This window comes from Scophthalmus maximus, chromosome 9, assembly GCF_022379125.1.
Source record: "Scophthalmus maximus strain ysfricsl-2021 chromosome 9, ASM2237912v1, whole genome shotgun sequence".
In the NCBI taxonomy this organism is placed as follows: domain Eukaryota; kingdom Metazoa; phylum Chordata; class Actinopteri; order Pleuronectiformes; family Scophthalmidae; genus Scophthalmus; species Scophthalmus maximus.
The window spans coordinates 7,010,001-7,028,059 of NC_061523.1; the positions used below are offsets into that span (position 1 = coordinate 7,010,001).

General features: G+C 43.8%; 3 protein-coding genes and 2 long non-coding RNA genes across 6 annotated transcripts in view; 3 read left to right on the top strand and 2 right to left on the bottom strand.

The window, feature by feature from the left end:
* The window catches only part of ppp3cb (protein phosphatase 3, catalytic subunit, beta isozyme), a 31,435-nt gene extending 28,557 nt beyond the window's left edge, over positions 1-2,878 (top strand). For both annotated transcript variants that reach the window (XM_035650194.2, XM_035650193.2), the window contains one exon: positions 339-2,878. In XM_035650194.2, coding sequence (XP_035506087.1) covers positions 339-517 — 179 coding nt within the window. In that variant the 3' untranslated portion in view covers positions 518-2,878. The remainder of the gene's footprint in view (positions 1-338) is intronic.
* A 142-nt stretch (positions 2,879-3,020) lies between these two features.
* On the top strand, positions 3,021-11,053 carry sting1 (stimulator of interferon response cGAMP interactor 1). The gene is made up of 7 exons (XM_035650195.2): positions 3,021-3,445; positions 4,080-4,306; positions 4,788-4,980; positions 6,397-6,505; positions 6,961-7,205; positions 9,535-9,721; positions 10,629-11,053. The coding sequence occupies exons 2-7, from the start codon at positions 4,080-4,082 to the stop codon at positions 10,907-10,909; spliced, it is 1,242 nt and encodes a 413-aa protein (XP_035506088.1). The 5' UTR covers positions 3,021-3,445; the 3' UTR covers positions 10,910-11,053.
* On the bottom strand, positions 4,920-10,755 carry LOC118319656. The gene is made up of 3 exons (XR_004796066.1): positions 10,607-10,755; positions 9,780-9,843; positions 4,920-5,049 (listed from the first exon to the last, which is right to left on the bottom strand). It is a non-coding gene; the product is annotated as an uncharacterized LOC118319656 (long non-coding RNA).
* A 322-nt stretch (positions 11,054-11,375) lies between the features above and the next one.
* LOC118319486 lies at positions 11,376-16,038 on the bottom strand. Its single transcript, XR_004796006.1, has 5 exons — positions 15,903-16,038; positions 14,227-14,298; positions 12,172-12,231; positions 11,966-12,067; positions 11,376-11,445 (listed from the first exon to the last, which is right to left on the bottom strand). It is a non-coding gene; the product is annotated as an uncharacterized LOC118319486 (long non-coding RNA).
* Positions 15,948-17,959, top strand: si:ch211-39i2.2 (DNA damage-inducible transcript 4-like protein-like). Its single transcript, XM_035649905.2, has 2 exons — positions 15,948-16,308; positions 17,193-17,959. The coding sequence occupies exons 1-2, from the start codon at positions 16,113-16,115 to the stop codon at positions 17,639-17,641; spliced, it is 645 nt and encodes a 214-aa protein (XP_035505798.1). The 5' UTR covers positions 15,948-16,112; the 3' UTR covers positions 17,642-17,959.
* The last annotated feature ends 100 nt before the right edge of the window (positions 17,960-18,059 follow it).

Consider the following 18,059-nt stretch of genomic DNA (forward strand, 5'->3'; position numbering starts at 1 on the left):
ATCCAAACCTCGAATGGCCTTCAGCTGAACGGAGCCTTATCAGGATCAAAATTGCTCTCTCTGGTGCACTCAAACGAAAGCATCTAAAAGGTGAATTAGAGCAGAATTGATGCTTTGGAAATGTTCACCTTTCATAAATGTGTGAGAGAAACGTGACTCGGAATTTCAACAGATGTCGCTGCTTTGAATGTCCTTCAAAGCTCCACGGGGTTTGGATACACAAGATTTGACTTAATGTCTTTTTATTTAGATATTAACTCTGATGTGCATGTGCGTATGCTTGTGTTTCTGTGTGTGTGTGTGCGCGTGCGCATGCTTGTGCCTTTCCGTCTCTGCAGCCATCCGAGGCTTCTCCCCGCAGCATCGGATCAGCAGTTTCGAGGAGGCCAAAGGTCTGGACCGGATCAACGAGAGGATGCCGCCGCGGCGCGACGCCGTCAACAGCGTGGGCCTGTCAATGGGCCGCATGAACATGGGCGAGCCCAACGGGACCGACAGCAACAGCAATATACAGTGATGGACACACGCTCCCACATGCCCGGACACACACCTGCAGTTACAACACTGACGTGGCTCCATATTTCTAGATACCTGTACATAGGCATATATACACTCATACACAGTATTTCATACACTTGATAGGCTACAGACAACATCACACAAACACACACACACGCACACACACACACACACACACTCACACTCACACATACACACACACACACACACACACACACACACACACACACACACACACACATACATATGCAATCAGACACACATGATTACCTACAGTACCCCCCTCCCCATTGCCCGCAGCTGTATGTAAAGGCATGAGCGTACCTGGACTTTACCACCAAAGGCTGAGGGCCTCTTCACGTACTGGCATTGGCCCTATTTAGAGAACTACAACTGCCATGTGTCCGCACAACAACAGGAAGAGGACTACGAAAAATGATCCCCTGCGAAACAGGAGGAGCTGCAGGTCACCTCGTGTGTTGGGGATCACCTGTGTAGGCATGACGTGGCTGTGTCAGTGGTGTGTGTGTGTGTGTGTGTGTGTGTGTGTGTGTGTGTGTGTGTGTGTGTGCGCGCGTGCGTGCGTGTGTCAGGCGGGGTCAAGTGTTTGCACGTGGGGGTGGCGGGTTGGTTTGTGACGATTGGGGGGGGGGGTGTTGAAGATATGTGTGTTTTTTTTTCCCTGTGTGCATCCTAAAATATGAAGTGGGGCGGCAGCGAGAAAAATGTGGATGTGTGGTGTGGTGGCCTATCTGGCGGCGTGAAATAATCTCAGCTGCGGTCTAACCTGAGCACCTTGCCGACCCATTCTCTTCTCGGGAGGAGATTCCCGTTTGCTTTTGTAGCACTGCACTGCACCCGTCCTCCGGCTGAAGTCAAGTGGAGGATCCCACACACAAACACACATCCCCAAAAAGCCAGGGGAAACCCCTGACGGGACCCGGATCAGATCCAAAGTGCCCCCCCCCCCCCCCCCCCCCCCCCCCCCCCCCCCCCCCCCCCCCCACCACCACCTGTCTCTGTGTAAATAGGATACGTAGAGAGGCTCTATTGCACATCTGATGCATATGGTCGCAGGATGCTCGATGCAATATCGTGGAATTAAGAAGCTTCGTGTGTGTGTGAGGGAGTAAGGGGGGAGGTGAAATGTGAAGTCATACTCTATTCATACTCTTTCTACATCCTCCTTTCTTCCCTTGCTGCTGTCTGCTGCTAAACAGCAGCCGCGGCCGGGAATCTCTGGCCTAAAAAGCAGGAAATGATATTTCACAGAGGAAACGGACTCCTCCGGTGAAGGTAGCAGCCAAGACGAAAAAAAAGTCAGAGGAAAAGGTCTTTGTAAAGCATTTATATTAACGCATCAGTGCATGCAGAGTTAAGTTCTTTGATAATAATGTGAAGATTATATTTGTGCTCTGTGTTTCACTATGGTAGGACTTTTTTTTCTCTCTTGTTTTTTTCTGGTTAATATAAATGAACTGAGGAATAATTTATTATTTATTTTGTACATAATGTTAATTTATTTTTTGTATTAATTTTGTGTTATCAATTTTACTATTCTTTCACGACCTGCGTTTCCGGTTTCTTTCGGCGCTGTACAGAGTGACAGTACGCTTCTACTCAAAAGTGTCAAGTCCACGTTCTCTCCTCTTCTTTGTCAATGTACAGGAGTTGTTTTTAAATGATAAATATGAATAACGATTAAAACAAATATTCAACTAGCATTGATGACCATACTATATACAGAGGCACAGGCATTCAGGCAGCCCAAAGCATGATTGCATGGTTAAAATTTGCGCTGTTCAAAGCAAAAACGCAGCGAGACACATTTTAACAGAGGAGCCCCGTGTGTTGCCGTCACAATTTCAAAGGAAAAAATGGTGTACTCTCTCTCTCTCTCTCTCTGATCATAATTCTTGCTGATTCCTCTTGTTATTTGATGATATTTATGATTCTCTGATTATTATGATTCTATTTATTATGGACATTATTCTTAATATTTAAGCTCCCTCTCTCTCTCTCTACTGGTTGCTCTTCATGTTCCGTTGCTCCTCGGTTGATCTTGTTGTGCTTCTTTGGGAGAGGTGAACCCCCCTGGGAGACCCTGTGCCATGGAAATTGTGCCACGGTTCTTACTTTCTCTCTCTCTCTATCTCTCTCTCTCTCTCTCTCTGAGTCTCTCTCTCTCTCTCTCTGAGTCTCTCTCTCTCTCTGAGTCTCTCTCTCTCTCTCTGAGTCTCTCTCTCTCTCTCTCTCTCTCTGCTCTTTCAGTTTTGACTCCCCCAGTCACTAACACTGTAAGCATGCCCCATGGGACGATCCACTTTTTTACTCTTGAATAAAATATGCATGAACCTTTGGTATGGATACCTTGCTTTTATTTCCTTACAACTGAGCAGGCACACACACACGTGCCACAGAGGAATACTCCACCAAAGCCAGCGGAACTCACGGGACCTGTTTCTACAATTACAGAATCAGAAGACGTTCTTACATACTGGACAGACACCTAATCTGCCTTATGCTTCCTTGCATAGTACTGGTTGGTTTTGTGGCCATGTGTTGTCTTAACAAAAAAATGTTTTTAGTTTTATAGTGACAAATCTTGTGTTTCACGTTCCAAGAAAGTGAAAATCCTAGAGCATAACTTGTGTCGAAACAGGGAGGAGTACATCGGGAGGGGCAACATTAAGAGCAGCGTTAATGTTGTGGCTGATCGGTGCATGGGGGGGGTGAGTAGGCAAATATGAACAGATCTTTGCATGTTCGGACGGTGTTCGGATTAAGGAAGAGAGCAAGTTTCTACTGAAATCAAAAGTGAAAGTTTTGGACGAGGACTAAAGGGGAGAGGAGGAGAGGATTGGCAGTCGGCGAACAAGACGACAAAGGAAATCTCTCTCACCTGGATCACAGCGAACACACTAAGGTGAGTCTCCACATTTCTTTGCATCGAAACTCACATTTGATCGAGTCGGACTAATTGGTAACGACAACGATCAGACAGGAGGCGAGTCAAATAATAGAGGTGATCAGATAGAGAGATGCTGAGATTATATTGATCACTTCTATACCCTGCTACTCTGGACATTGTTGATTAAGATGCATTACTGTTTTCCACTGTGGGTTGCCAAAGAATTCATTCATCAAACTATCGCACATCTACAGAACAAAATTCCCACCTGACAAAACAGTATAGGACTATCTCCAGATTCTCCTCCCCCATCTTCAGATGTCTATCATGTAGGAGACACATAATATTCCATCTTGAAGAGAAAAAAAAACTTTTCAGGATGAAAGTTTTAAAAAGCTCCAGTCCTGCCTCACATCCTTTTTACAATGAATGTTTATTTGACTTTAATTTAAAAATACAAAAATGGAAATTACCATACAAGCCAGCTTTTTTTTAATGGTTTTCATGTTGTATTATATTTCTGATTTGACTGCCACGTAGTTTAGACTTCATTAGAAAGTTTTGTTGCTCAACTAGTCCTGCATCCTGAGTGATACACATGCTTTAATGAAAGTGCTCCCTAACACTGGGTGGCCGTTTCCCCCGACAGATGCAATGCCACCGAGATCAAGAAGAATTCGTCCTTCGGCTTCGTGGCAGTTTGCCCAAAGTGTGTGCCGCGGTGCTGGTTGTCATGACAGTGGGAGGCGTCAAGTTTGTGTCTCCTGAAAGGTTATTTGGCTGGGTTGCTATGGTAATACTCATCCTGACCCTTGGGCCTCTGCTACACGGGCTCTGTCTACTCGCAGAGGAGATGTTGTACCATTCAAACACAAGGTGAGAGACACGTGCAAGCATTCAGTGCTCGCGGTCGGGTCTAAACAAATTACTTTCCTTTAGTACTGGTGCAGGCTGTTCTGATGAATCTTTTTTTTTTAATGGATCAGCAACGATGTGTAATGTAAAAAGTGTTGCACACGGTGACAAACTCCCAATTAAAACCTGCCTTGCCAGTTTCCCTCAGCTCAACGTCTTAACGTAAGACTATTGTTCTGGTTTTTAGCCCCGCAGCTGCGGTTTGGTTTCCTCTTTCTGAGTAAATCTCTTTTAAATATAAACCCTTTGCTGCCATGCCCTTTCTTTGTTCCTGTTCACATGTAAACGCAAGTAGGGTTTAACGTTGGGCTCCGTTGGAGTTTGTGTACAGTTATTATTTTGTTCATGTCAAAATGCTAAACTGAGTATTTGCCGGTCACACAGTACAGACATGTTAACAATACCCCTTTCCCACAGTGTGTTTTGTACCTTTTGTTACCAGGTATCGAGGTCAAGGGCTGTTGAGCCACATGCTGCCGGCCTGTGGTTTGGGAGGACAGACTCTGCTGGCTGCGGTGTTGGCAGGCCTTCTGCTCTACCTGGCTGGAAATCCGCTGCTAGACGAAGGCCAATGCTGGAAACTCGTCTTCCTGGTGTCGGCTCTGTATGCGCTGTTTAAAAGCCTGGGGGTCCTGGTGAGATCAAGACCTGACACTCCAATACCGCCGTCTTGTTTTTTCTCAGGTCTCGTTCTTTCCTTTCCGCTGTAGTAAAGACATAAAAAAAGAGAAGAAAAATAGATATTTGAAACATTGTCCTTCCACACTGCCATTTGTTTCAACTCATGCAGTAATGAATGCAGACATGTATTTGTTATTGACTGTAATTGGAAACCACGGGAATGTAAATCAGTTGCAGGAAAAAAGACTACAACAAAAATCATAGCATGCAGGCGTTTCTTAATGTAACTGCCATTATCTCTGGTAAGTGCAGGCCCACTTGACAGGTTAGGCAACATCTCAACCTTGTTTATATTCAAGCGACTACTCCAGACCCATTTTAGAATGATGCTTCAGAAAGTAGTAAATTAGTCATAAGGCAGTCATTCAGTTTTTCCGCTTCGCTGCCCATCACTGTCCCAGGAAAACGGTTTCGGATGAGAAAAGCTAATCAAAGACAGTTTTGAGGGGCAAAATTTTCAGTAATGTCACACACAGACAAACGTGAAAAGACCGGCGCGTACAACATGTCTTTTCATGTGATATCCATGCAGCTGGTTGCGAAAAAAACATGATGGCGCTGGTCAAACCAATGGGTGACATCACGGCCGGCTGCCACGTGGTTGGTCGCCTTTTTAAAAAAAACGTATTGTATGGAGTTGGGCCTTAAGAGTGTACCCTCCTCCCTCTTTACCTGCATCCACACATTACAAGTAAAATTACTGTTCAAATTGTTCATGAACCAGAGTCTTTCAAATGCTACTGGTTCACGTACCGAACACGTCGACCTTCAAAAAATGTATTCACAAGTTAAACCTAATGACAACGAAGTGCCCTTCAGGGACAACTGGAGCAACTGGAATTACAATCTCAAATAGTTTAACGTCAAAGTCCTGGTAAGTTTAGATCATCATTTACCAGAGAGGTCAAAGGTCATGATAATATGTTTTTCATATAACCTAACAATACTTTTAAAACTCCAAGTGCCATGGTAGAGTAGAAAAATAGCTCAGTTTTAGCATAAGAGTCCCTATGAAGAACATTTTTCCTGAAGGGTGAGTTGATTGTAATTGATATGGCATTTCTGAAGTAAAAAATAGACTCAATATTCCTCTTCATCAGCAAGAATGATAATTGTACTGCATTAGCTGTAAAATTGGATAATTATGTAGAACGCTTCCCTCAGACTCTTCACAGAAACTGGCAGCATTGTAGATTCAATCCATCACAAGCTTGGGTTTAGCTCTTTCTTTGTCCATCTTTTGGACCGAATTCTATCAAAAAAATGATATCCGTCCTGGATAGGAAAGGGTAGCTCAGGTGCAGGGATGCCCTTTCCTCATGTGGAGGTGCTGAGACATCCCTCCAGCTGTTTCTGTGGTCGGTGTGCAGGGTCCGTCGGAGGTGGAGGTGTCAGACATCTGCGAGACGAGGAAGATGAACGTGGCCCACGGCCTGGCCTGGTCCTTCTACCTGGGTTACTTGCGATTGGTGCTGCCACGTCAGTAATGTCAAAACACACACACACACACACACACACACACACACACACACACACACACACACACACACACACACACACACACACACACACACACACACACACACACACACACACACACACACACACACACGCACACACACGCACGCACGTGTGGGCAATTGGTTTGTCCTCTTTGTCTCAGAAATTGCACATTTACCATACCATAAACAGTTTAGGTAGACATCCTATGCCTGTTTTTTAAGATAGGCCCCAAATATAAATCTTGGTCTTGGGATACTTAATCCGGTTTAAATAGGTAGTATTGAACATTTCACCGCATTCTAGTGATTCTAGAGATATGAATAAGTGTGGATGAACAGAAATAATACAAGTTTGTGTGTGTCTGTGTGTGTGTGTGTGTGTGTGTGTGTGTGTGTGTGTGTGTGTGTGTGTGTGTGTGTGTGTCGTCCCAGGTTTAGAGGATTCCATCAGATCATTCCATGCCGACCATAAGGCCAGCAGTCCCCGCTGGGGTCGTGGCTCCAGGAAACTCCTAATCCTCATTCCCCTCGACTCCAAAGTCTCCCACAAGATAGAAGATGAGGACGACAACATCCATTTTTATGACAATCTCCCAAACAATGAGATAGACAGGGCAGGGGTCCGGGGCCGGGTCTACAAACACAGCGTCTACAGAGTACGGGGCGAGCACGGGAAGGTAGGCGGCAATGTATAATCACTCTGATAGTTTGTTTCTAAAATGCTACTGTTACAGGTTACATTTGAAGTCTATCTGTATCATAAATAAACTGTAAATATATTTACCGGATAACCTGAAGCTTCCACGTAGATCTACTTGTGCCGTAATTCAACTCTTCTTATTGTCATTGTGGGTTGAGAGGCTCAGACATTTTCTCTTTTGATCAGATTTGTAAAGACTTTGCAGCTTAAACGCGACAGAGAGAGTCACAGTCGAGTGACAGACTCAAGGGACTGTTTCTCTATATTGTTTGTTCAATATTTCAAGAAACCACGTCGATGTGTTCTATATTCAATGTTTTTGAAGTGGCAAATCTAACAGTGATTGCACTCAGAACTGGCTCTGCATTCTAGTCAGGGGAAAGGAAGGCTGGATGTTTGCATGAAAACATAGACCAAAAATAGCCCCCAGTTATTTCAAAGTGATTCCAGTGTGAACAGTGTTGTGGCTGTATTTTACAGTTGCAGTCTCTTTACACAGAATAAAATAATAACAAAAGTCTGACTTGACATTTACTCCGCTAATGAACCCTTTTTATTTCTATACTACTCCACTGCATTGCATTCTATGTTTAATGTGATTAACATGTGATAAAAAAAAGGAATACATGTCTTCAACAGGGACTAATGTCCATTGTGACATCTTCAAGTGTCTTCATGTATTTTCTCCAACCATCAGCTCGATACTAAAAGATATTCAGTTGACTATGATAGAGAGTTTTTGGATGGAAAATTACAATAATCAAAATAATTGCCAATTATTTTTCTATCTATCAACCAACTGTCTCAGCTCTTTCATACATTTGTTGCAATATCTTACTACTTATGTAAGAGTACACAAAATTATAAAGCATCCCAATGATTCACAGATGAGTCCATCTCGTAACATTGGCCCACGTCTGACTCGGGGATCGATCAGAGGCTAAGTGACCAGTCGGTTTGCAGGTGTAAAGAATGTCAACGGGCAAACTTGTGGCCAGACTGGGCTGTGGTGTTGGCGAAGGCAACAAAGCCTATTCCGACTGAAAGGCTACTGTGGCACAAGTTGCAGGAAATATTCATAATGATGACCTCCGGGTTTTCCCAAGAGAATTGGACAATTTGATAAGACGAATACAATTTGCATAGTATGCTACTATAGGGTTAGTGTGGAAACAGCACCACTGCTTTGTGCTTACTGCCGAGTCAGCGCAACTGCAGGTGATGTGAAACACTACCATCTACTGTCAGTAGTTACGTCACGTTGCATCATGGTTCGTTGTTAATCATAGGCATCCTTAAATTGTTCACCCGTTAAATGTGTGAGGTTGAGGAAGTGTAACTGCAGAGAATTTGAAAAAAGGACTGGTTTAAGTCTAGAGCTGATTGTTATTTTTTTGTCAGAGAGGGTGTTTTGTTGCGCTACTAAGAAAAGGCCTGTTAGTTAAAGGGTTCAGATTTTTTTAGAAGTCAAAAACTGCTTACTGAGCTGCATTATGACAGGGATACATGCGTGAAGTAAAAATGACACTGTTTGACTACTGTATTGCAATCAAACCATAGTGCTGAATCAAATAATGTTGAGTTGCGCTGCAAGGCAGTAGGGGGGAATCGGATCACAGCAGTGGTTGCTGCAGGATCATGTCCGCTGCAAACACTGTCCGGGAATGGTTTGAGGAACATAGTGATGAAAAGATTTAGGAGCTTTCGCCGGACATCAAATTCCCCAGATCTCAATTTGATTGTTTTACGATACGCTTAAGCGAGACTTTTTAACTTTTTAAAGATAACACACTCTTACTCTGACGAATTAAACGGGGTTTTTTTTACATTGTTGTATTGTTGTACAACTTCTTGAATCAAGTTAAAGATCCTACTTCCTCTCCCACCACTGGTGATGGTGCTGTTGGTAGATTTATTGATTAGAATTTATTTCATTTGAAACATTACGGTATAAAAGGCAATGGGTTCTTGTTCCTGAACATATTTTGAGACACACCAAGAATGTTTTTCAATAAAGGTGAAATTTTGACTTAAATGTGACACGTTCAGAGTTCAGCACCTCCAGCATGCTCCACTTCCATACACAGCAAAAGTACCAGCTCCTGGTTAAACCTGAGACTTCACCGATGGAAAAATAATTCATTGAAGTACAGTAACTACACCATCTGTCTGTAACACATGGCAATCTGCTTTCCAGGTGTGAGAGTGTCGATGCTCTTCAACGATTATCAGTTGGGTGAAATGTATCCATCTTTGGGTGTCTTTTGAAAAAATATATGTGTGTGTGTGTGTGTGTGTGTCAACAGGCCCATTTGTGTGTGGTGGAGTACGCCACGCCTTTGCTGACGCTCTACAACATGTCCCACGAGAGCAGTGCGGGTTTCGGGGAGCCTGAGCGCAGGCAGCAGGTCCTGCTCTTCTACAGGACCCTGCGAGACATCCTGGAGAACTCGCTGCAGTGTCGAAACCGCTACAAACTCATCCTGCTCAATGGTCAGAGGGCGGCCAAGTGTGTGTGTGTCTGTGTGTGTTTGTGTCGCATGTCACGCACCTTGTGGTATGGGACAGACCGACTATCAGGATTTGTGTTTCCACGGACAGCTTTAGTAGTAAATCTGTGGAGTGAAAAAAGACTCAAAATGGTCAAAAATATCACAGGATTTACAAATGTGTACAATGATTTGTGCATATATCGGGGTACTCACAAATGTCAAATGTTCAAATCCACACACAAATCCACACACAAATAGGGAGCACTTTGCACACATGTAAAACAATTTTACAAATGCACACATCAAAAACTAGATAAATATTAATATTTTACGAACAGATTTTTTAACTTCATCTTCACACATGCTCATTGTTTGTGTTTTAATCGAGGGGTGACGCACTATTCTGTCTGTTTAGAATTTTGTGTCTATTTTATCTCCATATAAATCCTGTGTAAAAGCGTTACTTACACAGCAGCCTTGTGCTGCATGGTGTACAACTGAATGAAGAATGGAGTAGGGCTGCAACTAACGATTATTTTCAGAATCGATTCATCTGTCCATTATTTTCTCGATTAGTTGTTTGGTCCATAAAATGTCATAATTTCTTTTTTATTAAAACTACTTGAACTGATTAATCGATTATCAAATAGTCAGTGATAAATGTAATAATCGATTAACTGTTGCTGCAGAATGGAGTTCAAGAGTGTCGGTGCTGGGTGAACTTTTCTGGCTTTGTTCCTATAATCTCTGGCCTCCTGTGGACCTTTTTATCTTGGTGATAGCAGTGAGAAAGCCAGTTTCAACAAAGACACATCCTTTGAAATAGAGCGAGCTCAAAGCAGTGAAAATGATTTGAGGTAGCATGCTCAAACAGAACACAGCTCACCTTTTTCCTTTTCCTCCTCTAGACGAGCGTGAGGACGACCCTCACTTCCTGTCCAAGGTCATCCTCAGACACCTGCTGCAGCAGGAGAAGGAAGAGTTCTGCCTCACGCCACCTCCTCAACAGGAGACGGTTCACCCATCGGCGAGCACTTCAACTGTCCAGCCAAGTGCTTCGTGCTTAACCGGTGACCGGGGCCACCCAGAGCCAATGAGCCGGGAGCCCACGCTCATGATCAGCATGGAGAAGCCTCTACCTCTGAGGGCACCTGTTGAGAACACCGACTATTACTATAGATCAACATGAACACAAGCTGATAAACACAAACATGCAATCCAACAACCACCATATTCCATCTCTGTCATACTATACTGTTCTTATAACAGTTTTAAAGATCTCTGAATTCTAATCTGAAAATAATAAAGACACATAAACATTCGGTCAAAGGAAGAGTTGTGTTAAGGGGAGTTTTTTTTTCTTCTGTCATGAATAATTTGGTGAATGACAGCTCTTAGAGACTGAGTTGCTACCTGACCTACCTAAATGAAGATTAAGATAACAACAATTTATCATTGTCCTTAATTGCAATCCTGAAAACTATATATATATATATATATATATATATATATATATATATATATATATATATAAAAGAATAAATGCTGATTAATCTTTAGAACATGTCAACTGATGTACGGGTCAGTCCATACTAGTATTGACACTCAAAGCCCTGGACAGTGCGCAGGGTGTGCACCTTGCTTTAGTGTGACGTACGTGTTTTCCGTTGTTTAGAAGAGAATTTGTCGTCATCTTTCCTCTTTCAAAGAACAGGACACGATTTCCTGCCAACATCCAGTCAGTATACAGTATAATTAAATTAATAGTCTGGAGTGGAACAAAGGCTGCATGACGTCGCGTACTCCTGTTGACGCTACCGCATGGCTCACTGAACAGCCTCATTTCTGAAATCTAACCGTGATAATATTTCAAAGAAATCACAGCAGGACACTTTAAATGCAAAGTTAATGACCAAGTTAATATTGTGTCACAGATTTTCTCCAAATAGGATTTAAGGCATGAAATGGTATTTGATTAGGCCTTTATCATTTTGAAGGCAAAATGGGTTTATGGGTTAAGTTGTTATCGGTAGATGGGAGGGCTCAGATTAGCACGCAGTGTTTGAGAGAGCGGGGCCTGGGGAGAAAACGGTCAACAAGAGTGCATTTTACGACTGTAGACAGAAGAAGCAGTCACATGACACCTGTCACCACGGCAGTTTATTTGCATATCACATGCACACACACACACACACACACACACACACACACACACACACACACACTCACACACACACCTCATCACCTGCAGCGCTGCAGCTGAAACAGTTGGGAGACGTTGCATCAGAAATGTTCACCTCCCGGGTGTTTTCTCAACGGGGCAGAGGGATCTGATCCACACCACTCGCTGAAATAGCGACACAGTTTTTTGAATACAGTAGCGCATACAGACGGGTTCTATCATGTGCAAATGTCGCATTTAGATAAAGAAAAAATATGAGGGAATCTTACAGTGGAGCCTCGTCTGAACCTCAGCTGCACTTGGGACGATGTAGGCAGGTCGTTCCCAACCTGTGGAGGGACGGGATGGAATAAATCCAAGAGTCACAAGTAGACCGTGTCAGCTCTGTTTTAAAGGAATAGTTCAACATTTTGGGTAAAAAAAACAACAACTTCAAGGCACAAATGAGGTGGATTTTCTCACCTTTTGGACAGAACCAGACCAGCTGCGTTCAGTCTTCATTCTAATATAAGCTAACCGCTGGCTTTCCCTTCATATCACAGACACACACACGAGAGCCGCAGCATTTTCACCCTCATCCGACTCTCTAGGGCTCATTTCCAGAGGGTTTTCTCGAGTGAAAGAGTTTGGAAAGCGCTGTTCGAGAGTTCAGGAATTCCACAGGTTCAAAGTTCACTTGCCTTGCTCCACACTGATGGAGCCGTTATATACGACGGATGTCACCTCTGATGACACAATCTGAACAAATGAAGTAGGCAAAATAGGCCTTCTTTCTCAGGGACAGCTGTCGAGCAGCTTTGGAGTGGTCGGGTCGCGTACACACATTTCAGAACCACAAACATGAGGATTTACTTTCTTTTCTCCATTTCATTTTACTGTAAACTGAAAACTGAAAACCCCAGGTTTTTTTTTGAACAGTCAGTCACTTGTGATGGGAATTTAGTGTCATTCTAAACATTTTATATAGCAAACTTACTTCAAATCTTTTCAACGAATTAAAAATATGAATTCATCTAAAAAACAGTTGATTGAAGAAAAGCAATAAATAATTTTAGTCCTACATGAAACTGAGGACAGTGAAGTATTCTCGGCCTGATGCTTCAGCTGCAACAAGCACTAAAAGTGTGTATGTCAGTAACCTCCACAAGACGTGCGTGTCCTGCTTTGATAAGGATTTCAAAATGCAACACTGACTCTCGGCTACAGACATGTGGGCTGTTGTAGCGGCCACTGGTCTGACGTGTTCTCCACCAAAAAACACAACATCTCAACCAGCTGACATCAGCTGACGCACTGCAGTGACGCGTGGACAACACTGGCGCCATTGTGTGACGGAGTTTACGCACAGGGTGAATTTCAGGAGACGCAATATCAGCGGCCTGCGCTCATCGGAACTGGTGATATATCTGATTCAGTTCATGCGGTTACTGAACGGCACACACACTCGTTAACAGTCCATGACTTTGTGGAGCATTAAACATGAGACCGTCATCGCCATCTGACGCTCAAGATGAGGATGAAAACGCTTCTGTTCTATGAGTTAGATTGAGCGTCCATGTGAAACTGACAGACTGAGAAGATAACATGTGAAATGGTTGAATAATGAATAATAATACACAAACTGTGCTGTGTGCACAGAAAAGGACACACACACACACACAGGTACTGATTGTATGTCTCAAAACCCTGTAGTTTCCCCGCTGTACCACAGAGAGACACTTCCTCCTTTGGTGGCGAGTCTCTCTGATGACAGCATCTGGTCTCAACGTGATTGGTTGGCAGCTTGTGATGCAACAGCAGCAGGGACATTTCCCAGAGAGGTGAGTCAGGCGTGAGCGGTTAACCTGTAACAGCACCAACTTCCCACTTAGTGTCTGTCTGCCCTCATGACATGCTAGTAAAGTGGACTTTAAGCCAAGCAGCATCTACTATATATGTGTGTGTGTGTGTGTGTGTGTGTGTTTAATAATGTAACCAGGGTCAAGACCTAAGAGCTCTTGAATGTTAAGAGTGGAATCTGAATATCTAGTCAGTGAAAAGCATCTAAAACCAGTGTGATAGTTTATATTTCCTTGATCTCACTTTGAGTTTTCTCATACTTTTCTAATACGATGAAGAACAGTGTTTTTTTAATGATGTCTGTATGTTTGTTTTCCGACTGCGGCTCTACTTCGGGCGAACGTTTTTGGGAGTTACCGCGCATAGATCTTATGTAACTGATGGAGACTCAAAATACAGACCTGTGTTTAGAGGCTACGCCTCCGATGCTCCGCCAGGTGTGTGCGTGTGTTTCTGAACGGAGGGTGTCAGAAAATCTTACTCACCTGTGACTAAGGCAGGGCTCATGCCGCCTCGTCTAGACCTGTGATGTTTTACGGGAATCTTGAGTCTGTGCACTAGAAGCAAATGTAAAAATATTGGAATTATTAGGGATAATGTGGTTTTTCTAAGTAGGAAGATAACTTAATGGAACTAGGTATTTTTGATAGATATTATTGAAAGGTATATATATAAATGTATACATATCTGTATAAATACAGTCCTTTTAACATATAGTTTTGCTCTAACCGTCATGTTTGACTGTGTCTACTGTAAATTTCGCAACAAAATAAGTATTGAAATGTCGAGGGTAAAGTAACAAAGTCAATCAAAGTCTGTCTGTTTTAGTATGTGCCAACATAATTAATATTCAACTTTTAAAGAGTGCTTTTCAACATTTATGGCAGACCAGGGGCTAAACTGTTCTTGCCATCTGTGACAAACTGCCCTCGGCTACAGTACTTCACCAATCTGGATTTCGCCTTTATGCAAAAAAATGCTGTGGCCTGATTGATGATATTAGGGGGGAAAACTGGACCCCAAAATACATTTTTAAAAATGGGACAAAGAACGTGATAATTAATACAACTTTTAAATGTCAGTAATACTATGAATTACTCAGCAACAGGAGAACAGTGAATCCAAAAACATTCCTGGTTGTCATGGGGGGGGGGGTCAATGAGAAACTTCTCCCTCCTTTTGTCAAAGAAAACAGGCAAGGCGTGTCAGGCTCTGTCGGGGCGTGAGGCCCAGACTGGGGGCATTAAGTCATGACAGCCAGTCAGAACATCTCCGCACTTAAACAAATAAAATAAACCCACCGAAGGCCATTCGGTGCTTACTGTAAATAAGAAACATACTGAAAGAGTGTTTTGTCCCCGTCCCCCCCACGTGCAAGCATGTCGTTCGCTGCTGCTATAACCTGAATTAAAGATATAATAAACAATGTTTTATTTCGTTTGAATTTATGTCTTGTTTTGTCCCGTCAGTAGTCCAAAATAGTAAATCAGTTCTCAATGATTTAAAATCGAGGAAAGACTTAAGTTCAAACATTGGAGGAGCTTGAAAAAGCTGATTTCTTGAAGTTTTCACCCTCAAACTATTATTCAATTAAAAACTTTTTTCCCCCTGTTAAATGATTAGCCAATTAATTGAGTTTTTGTTCCAGCTTTTCCCAGTATTCAAACTGCATTGGTTTTTGCTTGGTGTTCCTAACAAACTGGCACCTGAGTGACAACTACATCTGCCAAAGAAATACAGCTAAGTGAAGAAAAAAATAAAATCTAAATTGCCTCTAAAATGTATGGAAGCCTATGGGGGGGGGGGGGGCTTAATTCAAATGATAATGCAAATGTGAAAATGCAAATGTAATATCACAGTAGCAGTATTAAGTTTCCACAAATGTACGTGTCTTTTGAGTTACCATTTAAACGAAAATCCAATGATCCAATTTTCATTTTCATTTTTCACATCCCTGGCACGGGCATCATGTGACCATAATAAAACGAAGTCGCAATTCGATAACAAGATGACAACCGAAGTGCAACCCCTCCACACCCGTTCTGTCAAAGTTGTGTATGAAATGAGAGAAGAGAGGAACAGAGGTGTCCGAGTTACTCGTGTGGTAACGCAGTGACATGATTCGCAGCGGCTCGCCTCGGCTCCTCCTCCTCCTCCTCACCTGTGCAATGTCCGGACATGTTGCGTGAGGAACCTTCTGGACTCAACCGGTAAGCCCCGCCCACACGCGCTGATGCAACCCGCGGCTCCTCCGCTATAAAAGCTCCGCGCCCGCCGCCGCCGACGCTCGAAGCATCACTTCGTCATACATGGAGGAGACAGCGCGGCGACGTTTGGAGGAGACACCGGAGCGCTGCGAACAGGAACCAGGATGGTCTATACCCCGGCTCTGCTCCTCGGACACGGAGGACACGGAGTGCCCGGGCTGCCCGCGGAGGGGGACGGGGGCGTCGCGGCGATGATTGGAAAGTACTGGTCCCAGCTCACGTCCCCGGGCGGCCGACAGACGAGCGCGGCCCGGCGGGGCAGCGTCGACAGCTGCGACGACAGAGACACAAACTCCCCCTGTAAGTTGTTTAAAAGAAAGAAAGAAAGAAGTTAAATTAAGTTTAGCAAAGAAAAGACAAAACAAACCAGTCGTTGAATGTCAATTCTAGTGTATCCACACAACCGGGGAACACTCACCTGATCACGGGTGGATATCAATGCGCCAAGTTGACTACAATTAAGTATTCAAAGTAGAACTATACTATTTGGCGGAAGAACAAGTGGAGATGTCCCTGGTCTGCGTCTGATGTAAGAGACGCAGGTCTTGGATCAGCTGACCAGAGACTGGGCTGCTCCCCTCTGCTGATCATAACCAATATTCAATATCACCTACAAAACACGACTTCCCTCATCGCAGTGCAGTAGAGCAAAGACATGACACCCGAAGTTGTGATTCAATTTAAATGACGTTTCAAGGAGTCAAAGTCAGTGATGTAGTTAGAGCTGCAAACTAACCATTCTTTTCATAATCGCTTAATGTGTCGATTACTTTCTCGATTAATCGGCTAGTTGTTTTGACCATAAAATGTCATAAAATTGTGACTAATTAAGAATGTTTCCCAAATGCCAAGGTGACGTTTTGTCCACTCACCAAAGATATTCAGTTTACTGTCGAAGAGGAGCAAAGAAGTCAAGAGATATTCACATTTAAGTAGCTGAAATCAGAGAATTTGTACTTTTTTTTCCCCCATAAAAACTACTTGAACCGATTTATTAAATATCAAAATAGTTTGCGATTAACTTAGTCATTGATTAATTGTTGCAGCTCCAGATGTAGTGAATAAATGTTAAGCTCTTGTCACGAGAGAAATGGCTCTTGGCTGCCAGCGTTTATAAGAGTGAACTTACTGCGGTTGTGAATCGATGCCACTTGTTTCTAACAACGCTCTTGATCTTCCTTCAGTTACCGAATCGGATGCTGGTGTGGAGCAGGAGGAGCGGCTGCTCCAGCGGGGTGTGACCCAGCGGATAGAGCGCTGCCTGACGGAGGCCAAGGCCTCCAGCCTCCACTGCCAGGTGCTGCTGCTGCCCCGCCGGTTGACGGGCCGCGTCGGCCAGGACGTGGTGCGCTCCGCCGCCGACGAGCCCTGCGGCCTCCGCGGCGCCTCCATCGGGGTCCACGTGGAGTGCAGAGACGGCCTCAGGTCCGCAGGGATCATCTCCCCGGACCCAAGCGTCACCCCGACGTTCGAGCTGTCGGTGATCTTCAAGGCGGACAAGGACGACGGCTGGCCGCCGCCGCTCAAGCACATCTTCGATACCAACAAGGTGCTGAAGCTGCGACCAGAGTACCGGCTGGTGAAGAGGAAGCTCTACTCCTCCGCCAGTCCCGTCATCCATGATTTCAGCTAGGGCTGACGTCAAGAATTTCAACCCCTTTCATGTTTTTTTCTATTTAAATGATCTCCATGTTTGAAATGTCGGGCTTAATGCAGTGCAACATTCTGGAGTGCCTCTGTGCTGTATCATGGCTCCAAGGAAGCAGACAGTCTCCACATGTGAATGTCTAACTTATTTTTCTACTGTCGCCAACGTGACTGCAGTATTTTTGCACAGAAATGTACACTGTAGGCAAACTTGCCAGGACTGGGCAGGTCTCACTCCTGAAATGTGCTGTACCTTTTGTTACTTTATTTATGACTGTAAAAATAAATGTTACAGTTTTTCTAAGTCCTGTTCCTCCCAGGTGTACTTTCTCGCGGCACCTCTTTATGATTCACAATTCTCCGCAGCACACGTGTCATCTGTCGACAAGTGATGGCGCCCCTTA